The sequence below is a fragment of the Chiroxiphia lanceolata genome, chromosome 7 (assembly GCF_009829145.1).
Source record: "Chiroxiphia lanceolata isolate bChiLan1 chromosome 7, bChiLan1.pri, whole genome shotgun sequence".
NCBI classification, from domain to species: Eukaryota; Metazoa; Chordata; class Aves; order Passeriformes; family Pipridae; genus Chiroxiphia; species Chiroxiphia lanceolata.
This window is the reverse complement of record NC_045643.1, coordinates 4,130,988-4,155,942: the sequence shown is the minus strand read 5'-3', so window position 1 is coordinate 4,155,942 and position 24,955 is coordinate 4,130,988. Positions and strand designations below refer to the sequence as shown.

The window sequence follows — 24,955 nt, the reverse complement described above, 5'->3', positions numbered from 1 at the left end:
TTGCATGTGGAACCAAACCAAGTGTTTCCTCTGGTCTCTAGCGCCCTTTGAGAGGTGGTTGGCTTTAGGAAAGACATATTTATTTATTTATTTATTTGATACAGTCTCAGGCACCACTTTACATCTAGGCTGTCATACTGGAATTCTGTGGTATGAATATCTCCATATCCTATCCTGGGACACGCCGTGGGTTGGGTTGGGGCGGAGAGGAGGAGCCCGGGCTTCACGCTCGCTCACAGTTCCTATTTTTCTGTTTGGAGGAAAGAAGTGGGGAGGGAAAGGGCAGTTTCGGTACTTTCAGGAAGTGATCTCAGCAGAGCAGGGACAGAGGAAGGGAAACAGGAAAGGAAGGGGAAGAGGAAGGAAAGAAAGGGAAAAGGGGGATGAGGCAGCGGGCGGGCCCTACTACGGCCCGGCCCCGGCCCGCCCCGGGCGCGGGCGGTGCGGCGGCGGCTGCGCGGGGCGGGGGGGCGGCGGCCCCTCCCTCCCTCCTTCCCTCCCGCCCTTCTTCCCTCCCCTCCGGCCCGGCCCGGCCCGGCCCGGCCGGACCGCCCCCGGCCCGCCCCCGGCCCGCCCCCGGCCCGCCCCGGCCCGCCCCGGCCCGCCCCCGGCCCGCCCCCGGCCCGCCCCGGCCCCACCTGCGGCAGCGCTGGGCGGCGGCTCCGGCGGGGTCCGCTGGCTGCTCGCCCGCCCGCGCCATGGCGGCGGAGCGCGGGGGCTGCGCGCTGGAGGCCGTGCCACTGCCGCCCGAGGTGCGCGAGAGCCTGGCGGAGCTGGAGCTGGAGCTGTCTGAGGGTGAGCGGGGACGCGGCTCGGCCGCGCTGCGGGGCCCGGCCCGGCCGGCGGGGAGGCCGCGGGCGGCTCCGGCCGCCCGCCCGGGGTGGTGCGGGCGCGGTGCTGCCCAGGGGGACCTGGGGCTGGCGGCGGCTTCGCCCCTCGGCGGAGCTGCCGGAGCCCTCGGCCGGGGGCTGCGGAGCCTCCCTCGGGAGCACTTCCAAATGGCCGGTTAGCGCGCGGCTGGATGCGCTGGAAAGACAGTTGGTTTTTGGGTTTTTTTTTAGTTTCAATGTCTATTCCTAACTGTAGCTGAAACCTTAAACCTCTCGCTTTGGATCTCTCATTAATTCCCAACGTTTTTGTGCTTCCCTGTATATACGGGCAGGAATATGGTGATGTTCACTCCATTTCTGTAGAGCCACAGAATCACAGAATGGTTTGGGTTGGAACCTTAAAGCTCATCTTGTTCCACCCTCCTGCCATGGGCAGGGGCACCTTCCACTAGCCCAGGCTGCTCCAAGCCCCATCCAGCCTGACCTTGGACACTTCCAGGGATGGGGCAGCCGCAGCTTTTCTGGGCAACCTGTGCCAGGGCCTCCCCACCCTCACAGGGAAGAATTTTTTCCCAATATCTAATCCATCTCTCTCCTCTGTCAGTGGGAAGCCTTTCCTCCTTGTCCTGTCACTGCAGTCCCTTGTTCAAAGCCCCTCTCCAACTCTCTTGGAGCCCATTTAGACAGTGGAAGGGTCTTTATGGTTTCCCTGGAGCCTTCCTGCTCCAGGTTGAACACTTCCAGCTCTCCCAGCCTGGCTCCAGAGCAGAGGGGCTCCAGTCCTGTGCATTAATGAGCCCTTGGTCAGAGGTGGCAAGATGCAGTGCCATGCAAAGGGTCACAGTGACCATTCTGTGGGTTTTCAGCCCCCAAAAGGAAACATTCCTTCCCTTTCACCTCCAGGCTGGTGTTTGGTGGTAACAGCCCTTCTGTGATTGCAGTGGGAGTTGGACATGGTATCTTGGTGAAGGGTGGGGGAGGATTTTTTTTGCTTATTAGTCCCTTGGCATGGCCTGTCCTGCAGATAGGCAGGTGTAGGCACTTGGTGCAGGAGAGCATGGCACGGCAGAGGTGACCGAGGCAGCATTTTCTGGGAGCAGATACTCACTGAATTTTCCTCAGCTACATTGTCAAGCTGCACATTGGAATAGAAGAGCTAAAAAACCTGTTAATGCTGTCCACGGTCCTGGGGGTGGGAGCATTCAGTCCTCTCCTCAGGTGTTGCAGTATTCAAATCAGCATGTTCAGGTGGGCAAAACTGGGGTTATTTCACCTAAATACACTGTCTCACTCAGGTCATGGTTTAGGAAATGATTCACAGGTCCGCTGTCCTCGCCTCCAGTGTGGAACCTCTGGTGCAGCGGCAGGGGAAAGGTGTAGGATGGATAACTTTGTTGTCCAAGTGTAACCTGTCGCTGCACGCCTGCTAGCGAGGTCGGAAGCAGTACCTGGCATGCCCTGGTGCTTGTGCAAGAGGAGTTCCCCTGAGTTGTGCTCTGCTGTGTGTGCAGCTGGGACCATGTGCTCTCACGGCGTGGCCACACTGGGCACAGTGGCTCTTCCTGTGTGCCTTCCTGTATGCCTGCGTGCAGGTCACCTGGGGTTCCTGGGGCTGGCTCCTGTGCTGTGCAGTTCCTGACTGTGTGTTTGTTTAACTGATGGAGCATTTTTTTAACAGGTAGGTCTGCAGCATGTTAAACCTGTGAAACACCTGGAGTGATTGCAAAGTGTCCTAGTGCAGGGGGTCTGATATGGAAAGTGTATTGCTGTGTTGCTGCTGGATTAATTGATTGGATAAAGTGGTTATGTGAGCTCAAATTTCTTGACCACCCGAAGACCTAGTTTATGAGCTTAGATATGAGTCCTTTTCTGCTTTTCCTCAAAGACTTGAAAGTATTTGCAAGTAGTTCTTCGCCACCCGGTGATATGTTACGTGCTTGCTTGAGGTTTGTATGCGAAGCTTTTAGTGGACCCCTCTGTCATTAATGCTCAGAACTTGCTCATTTGGAGAGGAAGGAATAGCAATTTAAGATTATGCTGCATATGCCACAAGTTAGAGAAGGTCAGTACTTGGAAAGATGTTCCCATCATCTGAGAGGAAGTGTGAAGGGAGAAAGGAAGAAACACAAGAGCAAATTCCTTTCTAATTTGTGTATGTACTTTGTTAATCGAAGTGTTATATGTACTGTGCTGAGGCAGGAGTAATGTCTGTTCTCTTTGCTTACATTATTTTCACCTATAAATAAATCAGGAAGATGACTTTTCCCCAAGTTGTTGTAGCAAAAGTTGGGAAAAGCATTTGTGTTTAGATGTAGAGAAGAATGGAGACACGAGTACATTGGTACTTTCTAAAGGCGACTCAAAATCCTAAATAAAGCATTTGACTGAGAAGAGTTTTGGATGGGGATGGAATGCCAACTCATGCTGCAATTCCGATCATGTGCACTGTGTTGGATCCCTCGCATTTCCAAGATCCTAATCTCTTGATTGGCATTGTTTGTATTCTTCATGTATTGGAAAAATAGCGGGGGATAAAAAAGTTACCCTAGAATGATGCTGCTGTGAGGCCTTGTTACATCAGCACTGTATTTTCTTTCTTGTTGAACAAAAGTAGTGAATTTTGTTAAGAAAACTAAGAGATGTGCCACAACCTTTTTGGGAGGTAAGGACAATTTTGAGACCTTGCCTGGCACCTAAGCTGAGCTACAGCTGATGGATCTGTGGACTAAGCTTGCTTACCTTAAGACTGTAAGATGCTGCAGCTTTCTGATGTAATGGAAAGATGCAGAGTTCCCTAATGAGCCTGGCAGGATCTGTGTCAAAGCATGACGGGGGTGCTGTGCAGCTCCAGTACTTCATGGTTTTTTATTAGTCGCTGTAAAACACTGGTGGAGTTTTTTGTTGGTGGTGGTTTTTTCTTTTGTGTTCTGAAAGAGAGATAAGATTATAAATGGTTCTTTAAAAAAAAAAAAATAATTCCAGTTGGCAGTGGAGATTTCGCAGGGAAAGCATCAATGTGCCTTTTAAAGCCTGTACCTGTTCTATGATAGTGCATCATACATTTCTGTGTATTTTTATGTATCTAAGTGTACTTGTGCACTACTTTTTATTAAGGTATGATAATTTTAAAGAGCAGGTCTCATTTAGAAACAGATGTGGCTTGTATAATTTGTACTTTCATGAAAACCACATTTCAGTTGAAAGCCGTACCTTGAAACAACTTTGGACTGTTCTCTTGTGCAGAGAGAACTCTCTCTTCTCTTGTCCTCATTTTTATTCTTTTCCTTTTCAGAGCTTTCCCAGTTTTTCTGCTGCATTTTTTCCATGGCACATAGCTATACTTCACTTGCTTATGCAATGAAATGCATGTTTTGGGTAACAGAAAAGCCTGAGAGATCGTGAAGCCTTTCCTGGGCCAAAATAACTCCTGACGTTTGAAGACCTCTTTCTGAAGAGAGTAGGGCAACATTTGAGCAGCTTCACTTTTACTCCCCTAAGCCTTGGGGATGTGGAATTGGGTCATTTTTTGCTTCTTCCAGGTTATTTATGGTGGAAGATGCTTCTCTTTTTCCTTGCTCATCTAAGGACAAGATACATAGGAGTAGAAGTAGTCAAAGATAAAACTGTGTTAGGTGTCCATGTAGGAACAAGGACCTGTAGTCAGCTTGTGATGGCTTTGTCTTCTAGAATTGTTGGTGGTGGCAATGACCTCAGACAGCAGTTCAGGGACTTACAAGAACATATGACTACGTTTGTTTCTTTTCTTGGAAATTTTTGGGCTTGTTGCTCTCTGGGTCCACTGAGACTGGGCCATTTGGATGCACAACACTGGATTTGTGTTCAGTAAAATCTGAGTGAAAGCTGAGAAAAGAAAAATGTGGGTGTACAGACTCTAAAGTGGTGTTTGACCAGTGTGTTAATGGTAAAACACTTTTTGTTGTCTGAGTTTCTGAACAGCTTTAAACGTTAAATGTATGGATTTGGGTTTTCTTCTGTTTTCAACGAATTTGTAGGTAGGTCTTAGTTTGGACTTGATGATCTTGGAGGTCTTTTCCAACCTTAATGATTCTATGAACTAAGCTGAAACTCTAAACAGAGATTACCTGCTGTAAAGAGGCTGAAGAGATTTTTTTTTTTTTTTACTAGTTCAAATCTGTCTTGTTACTCCACGAATTGCCAGATGGGGAATGCTGCTCTCAATGGCTTCTGTCAGACAGGCTGCAGGCTTAGTCTTGAGATAGAAATGTATTGTCCTTACCATCTTAATTATAATCTTATTCCTTGGTTTATTTAGGATGTATATTTTGCAGCTCCTAACACAGTGCTCTTAGGTTTATTCTGAGCCTGGTTGAGTTTTATTGGCAAATGATGCAGTTTAGATGGAGTGGTCAGTGTGCAGGTTCCCCAGCAGATGTTTACATCTGCCTGGGCTGAAAGCTGACTCTGACATGATTTTCATCCTAGTTTATTTCCTATTTAAGAAAGGAAGAGTTTGTGTGTATGACAAGGAAGCTTTCTCTGGGCTTTTTTGTGTTTTGATTTGGGTTTTTTTTTTTTCCTTTTATGGGGTTTGGGGTTTTTTGGCATGTTTTGAGTACTGCAGGTAATTCCTGAGTGGAAGAAGGTATCAGCTATGAAGTATTTCCTGAAAAAAATTAAAGGTGTTTAATGTCTGACATTTTTGGCTACTGGAAATATTCCAGCAATGCTTCAGCAAATACTTTTGTAATAAGTCTAGTTGGGTTTTTTTAAAATAAATTGATAAAATAGTACTTGCTTTTGGTCAAAACACCCTTCTTATAAAACCTAAAGGTAGTGGTGGGAGCTGAAAAGTTTAAGGGCTTTTGTTACACTGGCAGTATTGACGTGGTACTGAATTTCTGTATGTGAAATTGGTGAGGAAGAGACAAACACAAACACTTTCACATATTATTATTCTTGTCATAAAGCATGGTATTTGGGAGGTTTTTTTCTGGTCTTAAAGTGGTAGTTTTCTGTTACGGAAGTCTTCTGCTATCATTTTAATACTTGGAAATAAATATGATCTGAGACTGTCAGTGGGAAGAACTGTTGGGACTGGGGAGACAGATGGCAGTCTGTGAAACACAACCTGCAGCATCCTTCTTGCTTAATTTCTGGGCTCTCTAACAGAAACTGTTAATTGTGTGATAGTACCTGGGGCTTGCCAAATGCCCATGGGGACTGAGTAAGCCTACAAAGCTTGTTCTCACACGTTAACACCTGGTGCAGGTCCTGGCACCTGGCTGACGTCCTTCAGGCTACCTTAGGCCTGGTCTGTGACTGGAACAGTCACACTGTGTACACAGGGAAGCAGGGTCTTGATTTATTTAATTACTGATTTATTTATTTATTTCAGGGCAGTCTTGTAGCATGGGGTAGTTACCCTTGCAAGCCATTTGTGGTTACCATACACAAGGGATCCTTTTTTTTCAAATGAAAAGCGTGTTCCTCAGAAAGGGGAACACACTGTCACTGCTCAGTCACCGGTCGGAAATGTGCTACGGCAGAGGTTTTATCCAAACCTCACTATGTCCTCAGTAGAATTAATTCATAAATTAGAGATTTAAGAGAGGTGGCTGTTACCAGAGGTGGCGTGAAGAGTTCAGAGTCCTCTGAACCCTTCTGCATTGGGAGAGTAAAGCAAATTGACCCATTTTCTTTTTCTTGCCATGTCTGATGTGCTGAATGATCAGAGCAGATTTTTTTTTTTGTTCTCCCCTGTATTTTGGAAGGTAGTGAGGAGCAGTTTAGGGGCTCTTGTTGAGGTGACCTAAAATATTAGCACCCATACTAGAAAACACTTGCACTGGTGGAATAATACGATTGTTCGTGGTTTTCACCTGTAAAAAACCTTCACTTTCACTCTCGTTCCCACTCCCCCATCGTCTGTTCCATCACTGTTATTCTACTGCCCCCACCCCCTTTTTTCTTTCCCACCTTCTGGAACATGGGAGGATGATGAGCAAGCTGTCTAATCTTAGCTGAGAGCATCTTTACACTTTTTGCCTTTAGCTGTTTCTAATGAAACACTTTTGGGAGTAGTGAGGATATGCAGAAGGACATCCACTCTTATTTTGTTGTCCGTGGCTTTCAGCTTAGGAGTGATGCTGATGCACTTAAAGGCTTAAAAAATGAAAGGACTAAATCTGTGCTGCTACCTTTTTATCACTTAGAGGAAACAGCAAATACCCAACCAGGAGAACTGGGAGTGCTAGGTCATCAACTTCCTTTCCAATCAAAGCAGAATTTCAGAGTCAACCAGTTAGGTGTAAATCTTGTTATTCTTTTATATGTTGCTTTGTCAAGGAAGGTTAAAACCTGTGCGGAACAGTAGTATGATGGCAACTTGTACTTTAAGAAAATTAAATATATTTTTTCCATGTGTTCTCGTGCAAAAATATGTTTTCCCTAAAATCATAAATGCACATATTTATGAAGTAAGTAGACCTTTATAAAATTAACATTGATCACTGTCCTGTGTTCTTCCTCCCCATCCTTCCCCCATACTTAAATGAAGTTCTGTCAGTCTTGAGAACATGAAGTGACTTTTTTTTTCCCATTTGCTAGTTAAAATGCTGTTAGGGCATTTTTTTCTTTGGGTTGGTTTAGGGTTTTTTAAAGGAATAAACTATTCTTCTGAAGCGTGATTTCATTGAGGAAGGGCTGTGGCATCTCTTGGGCTGAAGAACGGTGTGACACAGAGGCAAGATGCCCAAGGTGCCTGCTTGGTGACATTTCATACAGCTGAATTACAGATGGATCGCCCCATTCTGTTACTGGAAGAAAGACTTTTTTTAAGTATGCAAAGAGAGAGGCAAAACATTTCAGTCTCTCTGATTACATGACAGTTATTTGGTTATTAAGAACCTGTGTATTTACCTTGAAATAAGTATCAAAGTATTTGACAGTTTCTTGGCACAAGGTTTGTAGCTCTTGAGGAAACATAAACTTGATGCATTTGCCTGAGTTTTCTTGAAGTGATGATTGCAAACCCAGGTTTGAAGGTCACAAAATCATTTAGGCTGGAAAAGACCTCTGAGATCATGGAGTCCAACCATTACTCCAGCATGGTGTGCAGTAAAATTGAGTGTATGGTTTTCCTGTGCTGAGATTGAAGAAAGCAGTTCTGCAATGCAGAATTCAGGGGACCAATTGAAATGTGTGGCTGAATCATTAAAGCCTCCAAAACTTCATCGTATCCTTCTACCACTTTCTCACAAATCTGTGGATTTTTGTTGTTGTTGTTTTCCTGTGTTGAAGCTTGTGCCTTGTAGCCAGTGTCTGCAATTTACAATTCACTGAAGAAAGAAACAGCTCTTAAGAGTCCTCTGTGTCTGTTGTTACCTTTTGAAGGTCAAGACATTCCTATTTTATTATCTCTGTGTACATCCCTTTAAGAACTTGGAGGGACTTCCAAAAACTCATGAATCTGATTGGGCCTCATCCCTTCACTAACAGGGACTTCTTGTTCGTTGTTCCTGCTGGATGCTGCTAGTGTCTTACAGAAATCTGCCTCTTCTAGAATTTGTTATTTAGGGACACTGAAAATAAACTTATAGCTGGTGTTGTGATATTATGAAGATAGATGTAAATCATCCTTTATTCTGGCTTTTTATTTCATTCACTGTGGCTCAAATATTTGATTTTTTTAATCATTTTTCCTTTTACCTAGTTATAGCCAGATGGCCTCAGAGCTGGATTGGGTTGAGGGCAGAAGGATGAAGGAGGGTGCCAATAATGCAGCTTAGCTGCAACATGAATCTGTTCCCAAAATAAATTTTTCTCAGCATCTGCCTGTATCTGTGTGGCTGTTTCTTCAGTCTGTCCTGGATCCAGCCTGGAATGAAATGCTGGCCTTGCTGGTTGTAGCTGTTTTTGTCCTTCTAAAACTTAAATATGAAAGCTCCCACGAGTCATAATCAATATGTTACTGCCCCACAGCTCTGGGATTCATCAAATATAAGGAAAATACCAACCAACTCAGCGTTTTATCAGATAGGGTTTGAAAAGTTATTTGCTTACGGAGAAATGAAAACCTGTTACGGGAGGTGGTTTGGATATAACTGGAGGAGCTTCAGCTCCCTCCATACCGTCTTCCTGTCATTAAGCCAGAATTCTGTCAAAGTCCCACACTGAGATTTCCACCTTACGTTATAAGGAGTAGGAAATGTGAAGAAAATGCTGGAATGTGTTGTTGCAAAGAAAGCCTGTCAGGTCATGTTGCGAGAGCACTGGGGGGGGCAGGGTTAGGAAAAGGGAAAATGTTTGTTTGCAGTTACATGTTGTCTGACAGAAGTACTGACGTTTCTCATTTGAGTTGTTTTTGTATGATTTGGTGAGAGTTACTTCATTTTGCAAAGAATATTCACTGTTTTCAGAGATGGGAGCTCAGTAAAGATTTTTCCCTTTGTTTTTCTTTCAGAAAAGGTATTTGAAGAAAGCGAGTATTTAGATTTGAGCATTTTTTCTGATTTTTTTTTTAACACAAGTTTTCATTTGCTAGGTAACAACCACTAAGAAAGTTAAACTTTGTAAACCAGCTGGTTGATGTTGTAGTACATGTTATAGGAATTACAATGGTTGTACTTGGGATGCTCACTCTTGCTCTTTGCCTTGTTTCTACTGCTCTTGGGTTAGACACTTGCATAGTAAAATTTATGACCTTGAAACTTCTTAGCACTCGAGCTGATTAACCCAGCATCACTCCTAGCAGGAACTAGAGGTCTTCTTTCTTTTTTTTTTTTTTCACTCTTCCTTTGCTCTGGTGCAAGTGTGTTGAGAGCATCACTCTGGAGTTCCTCCCAGTTTGACTCCACGTAGTCTCAACTGACTTTTGGGCTGCGCTTAACAGTGCCCCCAGAAACACCAGTGAGGGAGGTAAGGATTAGTTTGGCTGCTGTGGGCTTTTGTGTTGTATTTTTGCTGGTTGTGTGTTTGTCTGCCTTGAGCAGTTTGGCAAACTGAGGAACGGTATATTTGTGGTGTTCAGATGCAGGAGTGTAACTGGGACTTGTCAGTTTGAGCAGTAGCACAGGAGTCGAGATGGTGCATGTTGTTTTCCCTACTCTCACTTTCCAGCTACAGCTGCCTTGTTGGTAAGGTTTGCTTTTCATGAATAATTCAATAAACAAGTTGTTTAAAAGCATTGATATAGTAATCAACCAATGTGATCGTGTGCAAGATGAAGGAATGTGTTAAGGAAATGAGGATTTTTTAATCTCTTTTGATTAACTTAGTGGTTGGAGCAAATTAGATCTATGATTCTAAACTTTTCACGATGGTGAGGCCAGGATTAGATGTATCAGCAACTATTGCTTAAATGAGTGCAAAGTCATAGTTTTCTTCAGATTCGGGTTTTAGCAGATGTTGGCACTGTTCTGATTTGGTTTGGTTTTATTTCCATAGGACATCAGTTTATAAATTTATCGGTGCCTGAGACTGACCATTAAAAAATGAGGGTCTTCCCTTTCTAACAAAAGCTGTTTTTAGGTGCCCTTGAGAATGTTTAGGTTCTGCTAATTGAAGGAAGAACTTTGGGTGCTGGGAATACCTGTAACAGAGGTTTTTACAGGAGGCAGGGGCTATTCCAGAGACCATGGGATGAAGATCTACGAAAGGTATCAATGTAGTTATTGCCCTTTTCTTTTTCAGTGATTTTTTTTTTTTTTACCTCATTGTTACTAACAGTAGCTTGTGGCACAGAACACACTGAACTACAAACCCCCTCCTTTACACTCGTATTCTGTATTTGGTTGTGGCTATGGCTCGATATTCTAATTTTATGCTACTGTTAAGATTATAAATCATATTTTAATGATAAAATGACTGTGTGTAAATCCTGATCTGTATTACTTTGCCCCAGCAAGTTGTATGGACCTTAAACTGAGATAAGTCTTTGTTGCAGAGTCTTTGCAGCAGGGAGTTGTGATGATGAAGGTGCTTACAGGCTGGTTTGAGCCTATGGAGGAGGAGTAGCAGAATGATTAGTGAAGCCAGTAAATGGTAGATAGTAGGAAATAAATGGGGTCTTGTACTTTCATTTGAAATGGAAGCTGTATAAATTAGATTTGACAAACTCAGTGACTTACACAACTGCTGTATTGCTGATCCTTCTCCCCTGTGTTCTCTGGCTTGTATCCAGAGGGGAAAAAATGAAAATAATTTTAAACATACAAAACGTGTGCAGAGCTTATATCTGACAACTTGTTTTTGTGATCATTACTTGTTTTCTGTGCCCTCCTGCACCTCACTGCATCTTCCATGGGGCAAGCTCTTGCATCAGGGTTGCTTTTATCATTTATTTGGGTTGTTCCCTTTTTGAGTCAGGCCAATTTGGTCACTGTTGTGCTACAAACAGATTTTTCCTGACTGTGGAAAGAGCCTTTTCTTGGTTTTATCCAGTCCTGTCCAAAGTCTTCAGCACTGGTGATAACCCACAAGCTTTTTGGAGGCTTTAGCTTTCTTTAAAGTGAGTATCTGTAAGTAGTGAGGTGAACTAACAGACACTTGGTGCTTAACTTTGAGCTGTACTGTGCAGGGCTTCAGTGATGTGTTGGTGCAGCTGGTGCAGTTTGGGAAGCCCAGTAAACTGACTCATGACAAGAGGTAGCCTTGCTGTGTTCAAACAAGCAATATTTTGACACTGCAAAAGAAAGAGAGATTCTGAATCGGTGTGAGATAATTCCCTGGGGTGCTTGAAGGGACTGTGGGATAGACTGATGATTCATGTAGTATTGATGTTATCAAAATTGTGTTCATCACATGAAGTAAGTCTTCAATGCCCTTTTATAAGGGAAAGTGTGAACTTCAAAACTTGAGAATTTGTTTGTAGTCCTTGTCACTGGATATCATATTTGGGAGAATGACTGCAGTAAAATTGTTACCTGATGCTGTGTAAAGACCATTGCCTAGTTTACAATTATGACTGTTCACTAGAAATTAATATTGTTGTGTGTAATTGGTGTAAGTATCTTCAGCAGAATGTGGTTCAGACTGATTTTAATAGAGATATTTCTGTAAGCACAAGACCAGAGGAGGTGACCTGCCCCACCTCAACCCCTGTTCCCCTCCCCAAAATCATTGACATACTACCTTCAAATGATAAACCAGGTGATAAATAGTAACGTTTGCAGGTTTGTGGATTTGTAGATATTTTAGCAGCAGTGATGTCATATGTATTTAATGGAATTAAACAATTAAATTGGTGTTTCATGGTAAATGCCAGTGGGTTATATTTTAAGACTAAGGAAACTTATGTTTAAAAAAAATCCATTTACCAACCTTATAGGTATTGGTGTTACTCCTTTGAGATTCATCTTCAGGTTTTGGACTGCTTTCTCTAGATAAGTGATTTATTTGGTTTCAGGCATATCCAAGTATTTTCAAATTCTTATGGAATTGCTAGCTTATGCAGTCTACACTTAACTGGCATGAACATTTAAAAAAATAACTATTGGTATGTTTACTAGAGAAATTTTTGGAAGAAATTGAATTTTTTTTTTTTATATAAAACCAGAAGGCATCGTTATTCCACTTATTTCTTGTATCATAGCATAGATTCACAAAGTTTGGGTTGGAAGAGACCTTTAAAGCTCATTTACTTGGAGAACCAGTGCTGAAGCAAACCTTGATTAGTTCCTAACCTTTCTTAGGTGCTAATTAACAAATGTTGGCTCATCTTAGGTTTTTTAGGTGTTTCAAGAAGTTTCTGATATATCAAGGCTTTCACAGGACGCTTCTTGGAGAATCTTGAATACAAGTGAATTTATTCGCAGGGATTCTGAGCAGCAGGTCCTTAACTGAGGGCTGCTTAAAGTGAGGCCTAAAAATAGAAATAAACATAAAAAAATGTCATTTGACAGAAGAATATCACCTTGATATCTTTAACCTCCTTTTGGTGTTTCTGTACATTTTAATGAATGTTGACGCCATGTTAATAACATCCCTGATTCCCAGCTTCTGCAGGAAGGGACTTTACTTGTGGCTATTGTAGTGAATTTTTTTTGTGCTCACAACAGAACAAGTCGCAACAGGATCTTAAGGAAAATCTGCATGCAGAGTATTGACTTAAATTACTTTTTCTGTTTTTCTTTCCTAACTGCAGTGACTTGTAGAGTTTTTTAGGGATGTTGCATCAGGCTGACATGAGTAAGCAGAATTTCTTGATTTCGGTCTTTATTCTTCTGGAAGCTTTCTAGAATTTTGGGGAGAGGGAACCGTAGCAACTGGAAAAGGTTTAGAATTTTAAACTCTTTAAGCATCTTTCAGAATTTGGGAACTAAAGTTGTTTCCTAAATTTATGAGTTAATCAGTACAGCTGTTAAAAAAGCACTTGAGTGTCTAATAGAAATATATAAGGACTTGAAATTATTATCCACTTGTGCCAGGTTTTGAGTATTTTAAACCCAATGGTTTATGAGTTAAGTCATGTACACTGGAAAAGTTGACAAGATAATTACAGAAAACTAAAATGCCTTTGTTCCTGAGAGAACTTCTGAGGCAACATCTCATTTCTGAAGCACAAGCTATGAAATTGTAGAGAATATAGGATTATTGGGATTCAGTGGTTTTCTTGCATACCAAGGTGCATCCTAAGAAAACATGTAAAAATCAGAAAAGCTCTGCAGTTTGGGAGTACTGGAAAGTTCAAAACTGTGGAATTTTGGCTGAAAAATCGAGCTGTTAATGGTATGCGAGGACAATTCTCTTAGGAAAGGGGTTGCATTTCCAAAAGCAAAACCTTGTTAAAAAAAAATTAATAATAAAAAAATATATATAGGTGATGGGAACTCAAGACACAGGTTTTACAGCTCTCTTACCAGACTGCTGGAGAGTCTTAATTTTTCCAGGAATAAAAAGCAAAATGCTCATGAATTAACAAAAGCCATGGCAGAGCAGTGGATAGTGGCTCTGGTGGAATTTTTTTCCTGGTCTTTTCAAAGACTGGAGAGAGAAAACGGGAACCGGAGAAACCTAATCTAATTCGATAAATGGGCAAGGGGAGTGAAGCAGCATTTGTACAGGTCATGTCAACTGCTTCTACATATTAGATTAACAGGAATTTAATTGATTTAAAATTCCACAGCTGTTTATAAAATGCATAGAGGCCATTAACTTGTCTTCTGATCATCAGTTAAAATGAAGGGGCTAATTATAGCTATTTGAAATCCTTGTACTCTAGGAGTGTCTGTATTTTCTCTATTAGCAATGTAAGGACTTTTTTATGCCAGTCCAAAGCAATGTAGATCCCTGAAGCATGTGTCTGTGGTGAACAGGAGTGGCTTTGTCTCATGAATGTTTAAGCCAATTATTCAAAGAGTTTAAACGTGATTTGAGGTGTCAATTTAAAAATGCTAGTATATTCCATTTATTGAAGAAATCTTCAAAGTGTTAGTGGTAATTCAAACAGTCACCACTCTAAGAGGTGGCGTTGAATCATAACTCTGTGTTGTGTGGCAGTTGTTATATTGGGGGAAAATAGCTACAGATTTATAACTTCCATCTTTTCTGGCAACAATAAAAAATAATTTATTGCATAGCTTTGTGTTGTTTTCACAAAAATGCAGTATACAGATTTTATTAGTCATTTAAGAAATAATAATAAAATGTTAAAAAATCCCAAATCCTTTTGATAAGCACTTCTGAAAAGCAGATTTTAGTTTTTTTGGTAAAGAAGTGAACCTCTGTTCTGGAAATGGAATTCAAAGAGCTGGCTGAGTGAGCTTAGATGGGGCAAGTATTGCAACATGAAATGGTGGGGATGTTACCTGTGTCATGTTGCCCTTTCCCTTGTGCTGCCTTTATCCCTCACCTCCTGTGATCCGCATCCAGGAGCTCTTGTGTTGCCTGGAAGCCCTTTTGAAGGAAAAAGCAGGTAGCCCTTTAGCATAATCCTTTAAAACTCACAGATTTACTAAAGTGACTCTAGCCATTTTAACATTTAATTAATTTAATTTTTTAAAATAATGAATAATAAACCACTGCAGTTTAATGTGCTGGTGTTTAACTTAGCCTTTCAATCGGCTGAGAAAATGCTTCTGCAGCACTTGGAGGGGTGACCAAACCTATTGCTTTGAACTAGGCCAGTTTTGCTGCCAGTGAGTTTCCTGTGTGGAGACTTTTGTATTCCAATTGCCTAACTTTAAATGCAAGAGATTGAGTAAAAACCAACTTACCGGTAGCTTGCTTGATTCTGCACATATCTGCAAACTATTTTAATGCAGTTTATACAAGGTGAGAGCAGATCCAGGCATTGTCTTTGAAGATACTGACTTCTATGCAAACAGTGGCATCTCTTTTTGGGGTTTGTTTTGTTTTTTAAAGTACTTGGGTGGTCTTGCTTTCCGTACTGCATCCAACAGGTTGTTGCTGCTTCACCAGGTTTCATCACCAGCGAGAGTTGCTGCTGGGGATCCTGGGGCTAATTTTGAAATAAATCCACATTCAGACTAAATCTGAATTTAGGATGAGATGACTTTGCGTTCCATGACATGTCTGAATGAGACCATTTTGAGTATAAACAAATATAGATTATCTGTTTTAGGATGAAAAGGTTGAAACAGGTGATGACTGCTCCTTCACAAGTACCCCCAATCCGCGCCTCCATCCGTGGCCTTCCTGCTCATGTGCTCCTGCATTCTGAAGCCTTTCCTATCTTAGCAATAGAATTAAAAAAACAAAATGCAAACCTATTCAATGTTCTGTTCATTGAACAATGTGTCTTCAGTGCACTGGATGAGTCAGAGGTCTTGTTGAAAAATAAATGTAGTCATGTAGATTTTCCCAGCAGTTGCACACAAGGGACTATGTTGGGCTGAATGGAGAAGCTTGAGTCTGATATTTTTGTACGCCCGTGTTTGTCTTTGTAACTGTAATTGTTTGTCTGGGCTTGCATTTTGGGCACTCAGGGTGGTGTGGTGGTACTGGGTAGCATTGCATTTGTGGTTGTTTTTTTTTTGTACTGGGCTTCCCTGTCAAGGCATCAAATATGTGATCTTTCCAATGTTCATAGATGAATACTGTTTTAAGGGAATTGCTTGTAATCTTTTTATTTTAATAAAGAGATTCCAAGTGATTAAGTGATTAGTAATTACTTAATAGGGCTCAGTGTTAAGGAGCTGTGGTGCAAAAAGCTGGTTGTAATGGAAGAGCTTGAGGGAAACAACTGTTTGGTGTCAAGTGGAGGACCTTTGGTGGTTTTTCCTTGAAACTAGGTTTTGTTGAAACTTTTTGTTTAATTGAAACTTTGTTTTCTTGTGGGTTACTCTCACTGGGGTTTTAGAGGGGCCTAGTGCAAATTTTATCTTAACTGTGCTCTTCCGGATCATTGTTATGTTGGTAACTAAGGGTATTTTACTGCAAAATAGTATTTCTCAGGCCTTTGATTATGGATATCACTGCATGGGATGATCTGGAAACACATTTGTTTTGTGCTGGAGTTGGTTCACTTTTTCTTCCTCATGTGTTTTGTTCTTAAGCAACCAATTTAAAAATGATTTTTGTGTTCAAGACTTGATGTAATAAAGATGCATTTCACAAATAAGGTTTTAACAAACCTTACTTTATAGAAAATACTGCTAATTAGCCCCTGCCTTGGCAGCAGTGGGGGAACTGTGTTACATTCAACCTCAAAACAGGTGCTGACTGGGGACTTAAGCATCTGAGACCACAGACACCAAACCTGGCTTTCCTTTGGCTCTTTCTAACCAGATAAATGAGGAAAAGGTGCAGTTGGCAGAAATCACAGAATCGCAGAATGGGTTAGGTTGGAAGGGACCACAGTGGGTCATCTGGTCCAACCTCCCTGCTCTACGTTTTGTTACCAACATTTTGTTCTTGCTGTTCGGGGAGAGCTCCAGTTCCTGAGCAAATACACTTAATAAGCAGTGTTGCAACTAGAAATAAATTGTAAATAAGTTTAACCACCACCAGGACCCATGCTGGGGCTTCCCAAGTGTGCAGGCACTGAACTGTTCTGGTCCTAATAGGGATTGATGTTTTTTTTCTCCTACCACGAGAGGATGTTTGTGTGCACCAGCTGGCTTGCTTTGCCTCCTGCTTCTGTGAATAATTCAGCTGGTTTCTTTTTTTCCAGTTTATCATTTTGTAGTTCAGCCAGGATCTCTGAATCACTTAATCTGTTTGTGATGTCAGATGACTTACATGCATCCCATATATCAGTGAGGTCTGATTCTTTAGTAAAATTATATTGTGTTATGCTATTTTGTAGCTTTAACATGAATATTGATAAAGATTTTTTTTTTAAATATGCTAACATTTTATTTTAAAAAGTCAAAGTGTCTTCATTCAACATAAAATTTTGCCCAGTAGCCATGCCCCTTCCTTCCCGTTCTCTCCCTCTCCCCCCAGTTATTTCAAGATTAACTTTAAATCTTTCCTCTAAAAGCATGATTTTACAGTGCATTTGAGGGTGTGCTGACGATGTGTTAGGAAACTAATCAAACCTGAAACCCAGACCTAGAAATCCATTAAAGAAGTTTCGTAGTTTACAAATTGAAATAACTTGTGTATGGACTAGACATTGCAGGTTACCTACCTTCTCTTCCTGTGTTTTGAATGTACTCTGTGAATTTTGAGTGTTGTGCTGCGATTTGAGTGCTTTGGGGTTTGCTGGTGGGTTTTTAAATGATTTTCATGGCCTGATAAATGAGTTGGATTTTCCCATGGTCTGAATTAGGTGGCTTTAGTCTTTAGTGTGGTGCATTGTGCCTAAATGGCATCTTTGTGGTTGCTACCACAGTTTGAATATGAGCTTTTTGTAATTAGTAAATATGAAATGCTCAGTTGCCTGTAAAATGTTTGCAGCTGATGGGGTAACTTCGTGGATATAAGTGGAGAGAGAAAAAAAAAGGTCAGCATAAAAATAAAACTTCATACCAGTTTAATAGTCCGAAGTGTATTCATTGTGTTAATTTATCACTGTGCCTTACATAATGACTGTGTGAAGGATGTGAAAGAAAAAAAGGTTCTTTAGATTAAAGAGGGAGTTACAAAAACTTAACAGCTTCAAACAACTTCAGTGGTGTTTGTATCTCTTTTGGTTTTACACACATGTTACTCAAGGCAAGGGATGACTTCATGATACGAGGCATTTATTACCAAGTAAAATACAAATTTTGTTTTGCAATTGGTTATTTTAACTGAGTTATGAATAGAAATTTCTCCTTACCCATTAAGTTTCTTCTCTTCACAGCATTACTGGAGAGGAATGTGTATTGCATTTGCTGCTAAAATGGACTTTAGAAAGGTTTTTTCCATATGGTTCCCCTATTTCTGTATCTGGTTGTTTCTAGATTTGCATATTTGGAGGCAGTTTTCATGAAGTCTTTTGGGTAACCGCAGAATTACTTGGTTCAGACAATTATTTCTGGCCTCATTCATTATAATGGTTGGTTAGTACATGCCAGACAGTTATTCTACTTTGATATTGTATCTTTGGATCCAGGAAGTGATAAACAAAAACTCTGAATATTTTCATCTCTACAGTACACTGAGATTTTGGTTATTTGGAAATAGCATTTTCATAATGGTGTTTGAAGGGGGACACATTGCATGCATACAGCATCCTTTCTAAAGCTTCTCATTTTGGTGTCTTATCAAAATAACTGTGTCAGAGAATAATTTTTGGCTTGAATTTTAAAAGATCCTGTTCATTGATATGCCTGACCACTCCTAGTCTGGTTTTTTCCAACTTCTTTTGTTGGCTTTTGTGGAAGCAGACAGTACGTTCCCTTGGACCAGATGATTCCCATCGCTCCCTCCCTGTGCATGTAGCTTTCCTCAGCTTCTTAAGGGGGGTGGGGACATTGATGATCTCCATAATGATGAGAAATGAGGGCTGTACCTGGTTTGATAGATGCTGTTCACCTACAGGTGTACATGGAGCTGGCATCTGTCGGTCTGGTCTGTGCTCTGCAGGGAGCCCTGATGGCAGAGAAGGGAAGTGGTAGAGTTGGAGCTCTTCCTGTCTCCCTGTGGATGGGGCTTAAGGATTTACTGCTGCAGTGTAAGAACAATTCATTAACTGGGCTTAACTGAACCTGGAAACTCTTCTGTTAAGGCTTCTTTTCTGACCCAATTATTTAACCTTCTTTTACCCTGTCAGATGCTGACTCCTGGCAGATGAAGCAAGTAAATGTTAAAGGCCAGGCAGCTCCAGAGTTAAAAGGGACCAGCTCTCTCTTCTCCCACTGTAAATGTACAGTTCACAAATGTGGATTGTACAGAACAACCTGGAATGCACTGCCTTTGCACGTCCTCTCAGGACTGCATGCTTCACTCGCCTTGGCTTTTTTAGTTTGTAAATATAAGTGGTGCCTTTGTCCTGCAACTGCTTTGAAACTTAGAGGTGAAAAAATGATATGTGTCAGAATAGAATTTTCTAACTAACATTTAGCAGTGCCATGCCAATTGCAAAACTCCTAATGGCTTATCAGACTAAATCTATTAGTTTTGATAATGCATTGTATAATTTATTAGGCAATTAATGGTGTTGAAAAATAGAGGGTCCCACTGTGTAACTAGGCACAAAGTGGAAGATGGAGTTTTCTACTGTTAACATATTGGTAAAATTCTTTCCCTTTCTGTTATTAAGATACAATTAGCTAGTCAATATTTACCTTGTTTCTAGGCCTTGATGTTTCAGTGGTTCCATTGTGTTTGCACAGCTTTAATGAAACTCTACAATTAAGTAGTTGTGTGTTTCCATACCGTTGCTTTTACATGCAGACAAGTTTTTGTAATTTGATAACTTAAATTCTCTCAAAGGGATGAATGTCCTGCTGCAAATTGAGAATTACCAATGACATACATTTTCAGTGAAGTTGTGCTAAACTTCCAACCCTGCTTCAAAGGCATCGTGATGTTCTCAGCAGGTTTCAAATAGGACCTTTGAAATGGAATTTCTGATAGGTTAGTCAAGCACGTCACTTATTTCCATTTTAAACAGATTCCTGTGATATGAAAGATTACTATCAAGATGTTTTCACGCTTAGCTTATCCTATGCCAGCTAAATTAAGGTGTCAATCGACCTACTAGATGCAGTAGACACAGACCTACCAGAACCTTTATCTCAGGGATGACAGCCATTATTGCCTTCGGTATAGTTTGAAGGTGCAAAATCCTTTCTTTAATTGCAAGTAAGGATTTTTGTCTTCTAGTTCCTTTGTTATCTGTTGATCAGTTTGGCTTTTGCCTGATTAATACAAGTGAGTGTGGTGTCAGGGAGAAGAACATGTAGCAGGTAACCACATCTTGGAATGGGCACTACTGGTAGATTTAGGTGGTGATTAAAGCCTGAGGGTTAGTAAAAAGGATTGTGAACTGTCACTGTCAGAATCTTTTGATGGAACACCTGGATGTGCCCTGGCTTGAAGCTCACAGGTGTGCATATGGAGAAAATATGTCCCAAATCACTTCCAGTCTTTCCAAATGTTTGCTAGGTCAGGCTTTAAGCACTTTAAACAGTCATTGTAGGCTGCCGTGATGGTCGTCTGGGAAAGAGAACAAGAGAACTTCTCTGCCCAGAGAAGCTGTGGCTGCCCCATCCCTGGAAGTGTCCCAGGCCAGGTTGGATGGGGCTTGCGGCAACCAGGTCTAGTGGAAGGTGTCCCTGCCTATGGCAGGGGGTGGAAAGAGATGAGCTTTAAGGTCCCTTCCAACTCATTCTATGAGTCTAGGATAATTCTGTGGCAAGTCCACAAAACTTTCCATGGGTGATACAGTTTTGGTGGTGGTGTTTTTTTTAAGCCAATAATACCTCAGTCAGCTTTGTCAGCTCTGCCCTCTAATCCCAGTGAGGACTGTCTCTCTTGCTTCCACTCCTTTACTGGATATTGTGGCACTTCTCACCTCTATGCCAAGTACTCATGCACGTGAGATCATACATAATCTTATACCTCTGGGGTTAGTCCTCTCATCCACAAATTCCTCAATCCTAGAGAGAAGGATTAACAGAACATTTGTTCTGCAGGGCTCTTGTTGTAGTGGACTGGCTGCACTGGGGCTTCCATTTGTGACTACAAGTTAGGCATGAATACAATCATCCTGCTGTATTTAGGCACCACACCTTATTCTTTCTCTCTTAGAGATCTTTTCCAACTCTTGTGTTCTGTGATTGTGTATCAGGGACCTGTATTGGCCTGCCATGGTGGTGTATAACAATTGACACACCTTTTAAGTTCAAAACTGGGTAACAAGAGGTCTCTGTCATATGTGACTGAAAATAGAGATCTGACTTAAAATAATGATGAGTATTCATTGCAGGAATTACATGTGGCTGATGCACAGCAGCAGCCCCTTAATGAACAACTTTATTCTACTGCCATGCTTTCTCCATTTTCGGTCTTTACACATTGATAACAATTAGCAAGGGCTTCTGAGGGCTGATCAACGTAAATGCATCTTGCTGAAAAGATAAACGTGTTTATAGGAGTGTGGATTTGTTTTCAGTCTCTGCTTACTGCAGTTTCTCAGGGCTATATTGAGGGAACAGCATCCTTGAGATTTTTGTGACAGAGGTGGTTGTTTAAATGGTTTTGTTGTCCTTTATTACAGGTCAGATGAACTAATTTCTCGTATTACAAAAATATTTACCAAGGTTGTGTTTAAGAGGTAGAATTAGCAGTGATTCTTGCTGAATTGATATCTTCCAACTCCACCAACTTTTCAAAGACAGTGACAGCCTATTCCAGAAAGAAGGGGGTTGTACATTAGTATTTCCACAGGGGTGACATGTGAGTTATGTTCTAGACTGGCAATTTACCTTCTTTCCAGACCATCCAGGAGCCACCTCTGCAGGCAGAAGCCAATGTTTGTGCCCTTGACTTCATACTGAAGGAACTGGCAAAGGTTTCTGCAGTGATTTGTCAAGAGTTGATGGACCTGAGATTGTGACTGTGCTCACCAGTGACCAGTTCTTAAAGGTTTCATCTTGCAGAGTTAATACAGTTTATGTTCATCCACGTTTAATGCACAGTCAGCTCATTTAGAAATGTCTCTGCTCTTGACCTCTGCAAATTGGGACCGAGGAGCCATTTCCTTATCTGTAGTGAATGCCAGGCTCTCACAGAGCCACCCTCAGCTCTATTTAGTGAATTTGGCATTAAACTTCTGTTAGCTATAGTGCTAACATTGTGGAATAGAACCACGCCTGGGTAGATTCAGGGAAACTGCATAACAGATTCTTGTGTGCTCTAATGAAGAATATGCTCTTTATAGGTCATTTCAAGAAATGCCAACACTTTCATCTCTGTCTAATTTTCTTGGAGCCTCTGACAGTTTTAATATATATATAAATATAATATAGACATATGTTATCTATACTATAGATACATTTTATATATATATATATAATAAACATATATCTATATGTTTTATAATACTTCAGATATTTCAAGCAGAGATCTATTCCAAGCAGAGATCTAACAGCTCAGGCTTTTGCAGGCTTCCCAGCTGCTCTGCTGAGGCTGTGGAACCTCAGATTGCTTTTGCATAATGCAGTAACTCAGGAGAAAGTGAGGCTGAATGACAGCAGCTGTGGTCCTGGCGTCACCAGATGTGGCTAAGCAGCTCTTTTTGGAAGAAGTGAGGGCTCACAAAGAACCCCATATGATGGGTTAATCCCCCTGAGGCTTTGGGGGCGAGGAGGGGGAAGCAGTTGTCAGGAGCACTCCACCCCCAGGCTTTGGAGAAAGGAACAAAGCCCAGCTTGGCTGGACAGCACAGCCCGACCTGCCACTGCCACAGCGCTGCAGGAGGAGACAGAGATGCTTCTGACTTTGTCCTCTTCTTAACCTCATTCAAGGAGAGTCCTTCAAGTCAGCATTCCAGCAAAATCAAAGAATTTCCAAGTGCAGTGAGATGACAAAGGTTGAAGTATTCTGGTTGAAAGGAGCCTCTTTTTCAGCCCTGCCTTTTGATCGGTGCTTCCCTGGCCTCCCTGTCCCACTGGGTGGTACCTGGCAGGGGCTGAGCTGCACAGAGAGTTGGTTTAAAGGTGATGTGAAAGATTTATGAAGCTGTGAAATTGCTTGCCCTTGAGCTTACAGTATGGCCAACTGGTGTAAGGTACAGTTTGGATCTTTAAAGAATGTGCTGAGCTTTACTTCTGGTTTAAGATAAACTGTTCTTCCTGCTGGTGCTTCTTGTCTGTTGGATCAGGATTTTTTCCTCCACCACTGAAAATTATGCATCTCTTCTGATACCCTTTTTTTCTTTCTTCTTAAAAAGTGTAATTCATCATTTTACTTGGACATTTGTGGTGTTTTGTTTTGGTCTCATTCTCATTTGATGTAATTGTGTATATATATTTCTTCTGCTAAAATTTTTCTGCTCAAGAAGAATGGTAATTTCTGTCTTGTGTCCAAATTTTATATGAAATATTACACAGGTTTATGAGTAAAACTGGCTGATTGTAGTTTTGAAATACCTGCAATGATTGAAGCACTCCAGGATGTGCGTTTTTTTTTTTCTTACCTGTTTGAACAGTGTCTTTGAACTCCCAGTGCTTGTTCTGGTACGCTGTCAGTAGCTTTAAATGATGCATATGCACTTGAATGGAGGTTGGGAATGGGAGAATGAAGTGACTTTGTGTCTGTTAGCAGTGTTCTCTGATGTTTCTCTGATGTAGGGGGCAGTTGGATGTTTGAGGAAACGAGACTGTTAAGCAAAAAAACCAAACTCGACCTTATGGATTAAGAAAACTACTTGAGAAACATTTTAAAAGAGTAAAAACGTTTCTGTGTAAAATCTGACTGAGAAAAAGGGGTTCTACCTGGTCGGAGGTAGGCTGTTTTACTGAACCGTATGTATGTAACTAATGCCTTTTTTTTTGTGTGCGTGGTTTTTTTCCTCCTACATAGTTTGCTTTGTTGAACTCTTTCACCAATATGTCGCTAGAAGAATGTGCTTGAAGCAAAGATCCAAATGTGTAATTTCCAAGCAACATGAATTTATTTCTTCTTTTCTTAGGAGACATCACTCAGAAAGGATATGAAAGAAGAGGGCAAAGCTGTTAGCACGGTACATACCACTCATCCAAGGTGAGAAACTGTATGGGAGTTACACCTTTATGCTTAATCTGTGAAAATGTGTAATGGAAAAGCTCTCACTAAATAAACTGGATGAATTATAATAGTGTCTGATATGGCATCTAACCAGCAGTAGGAAGTGGCTGTTACAGAGAAGGGGAAGAGCAAGGGAAAAACCTGAAATTGTTTGGGGCTTTTTTAACTTTTATGTGAAATGTTCAATGGTAGCCTTTTTGTAGCAAACCTTAGTTTGATAACTGCATCTGAGACTTGTAAGACAACTTTAGAAATTAGTAAAGTTATTGCTAAAAGCAAATTGGCTTCCTTCATTAGATGGAAATGCTCAGTAGTCATCACTGTCATGCTCTAATGTGCTTTTTTTTGCACTCACACTCTGCCTCACCCCATTTCCCTTTCTCTCCCTGTACCCACTCTGTTTATTCAAATACTGTTTATTATAAACGATTACTTCTGGAACTGGTTATTATCAGACTTGATTTTGGCCATAACTTAAATGCCCAATTTTTTTATTATTTATTTTTATGCTAGGACACCGAAATCACCTGAGGTTAGAGCTGTTGTGCTTCCATTGAGCTTTGGTGTTCTATAATCCCCCAATTTTTCTGTAGCTTGAGAGATTTTGGTTAAGACAAGGGAAAATGAGAAGCAACCAGGTTGAGTGGAAGAAATAATGGGACACTGTAAATAGTTAGAGATACTTTTGAACAGTCAGAACATAATCTGATGTTTCATCATGGGGTTCTTAGCAAAGGTTTCTTTTTGTGATTTTGGTTTTTATTTGTTTGTTGTTTTTTTTAAGAACAGGTGTAGCTTTTACCTTAGCATATTTATAATCTCTGTAGACCATGCAGAACCAAACTCATCGCTATAAAATAGCTCATTCCTTGGATAGAAGCAGTTTGGATTTTTTTGGGTGACTTTTGACAGTCAGCAGTAGCCTCAGCTGCCACAGCTTCTCCTCCTTCCCCCAGTTCTCTGGAAAGAAGTGTCTCAGTTTTCTGTTCAGAGTACCCTGTCCTCCAACTCAGCTTAAA

General features: G+C 41.3%; 1 protein-coding gene across 1 annotated transcript in view; it reads left to right on the top strand.

Annotated features, from left to right (window-relative positions):
* Positions 1-668: 668 nt before the first annotated feature.
* Positions 669-24,955, top strand: part of DIP2A (disco interacting protein 2 homolog A) — an 81,931-nt gene continuing 57,644 nt past the window's right edge. The window contains 3 exon segments of the mRNA XM_032692781.1: positions 669-795; positions 23,842-23,862; positions 23,865-23,912. Coding sequence (XP_032548672.1) covers positions 699-795; positions 23,842-23,862; positions 23,865-23,912 — 166 coding nt within the window. The 5' untranslated portion in view covers positions 669-698.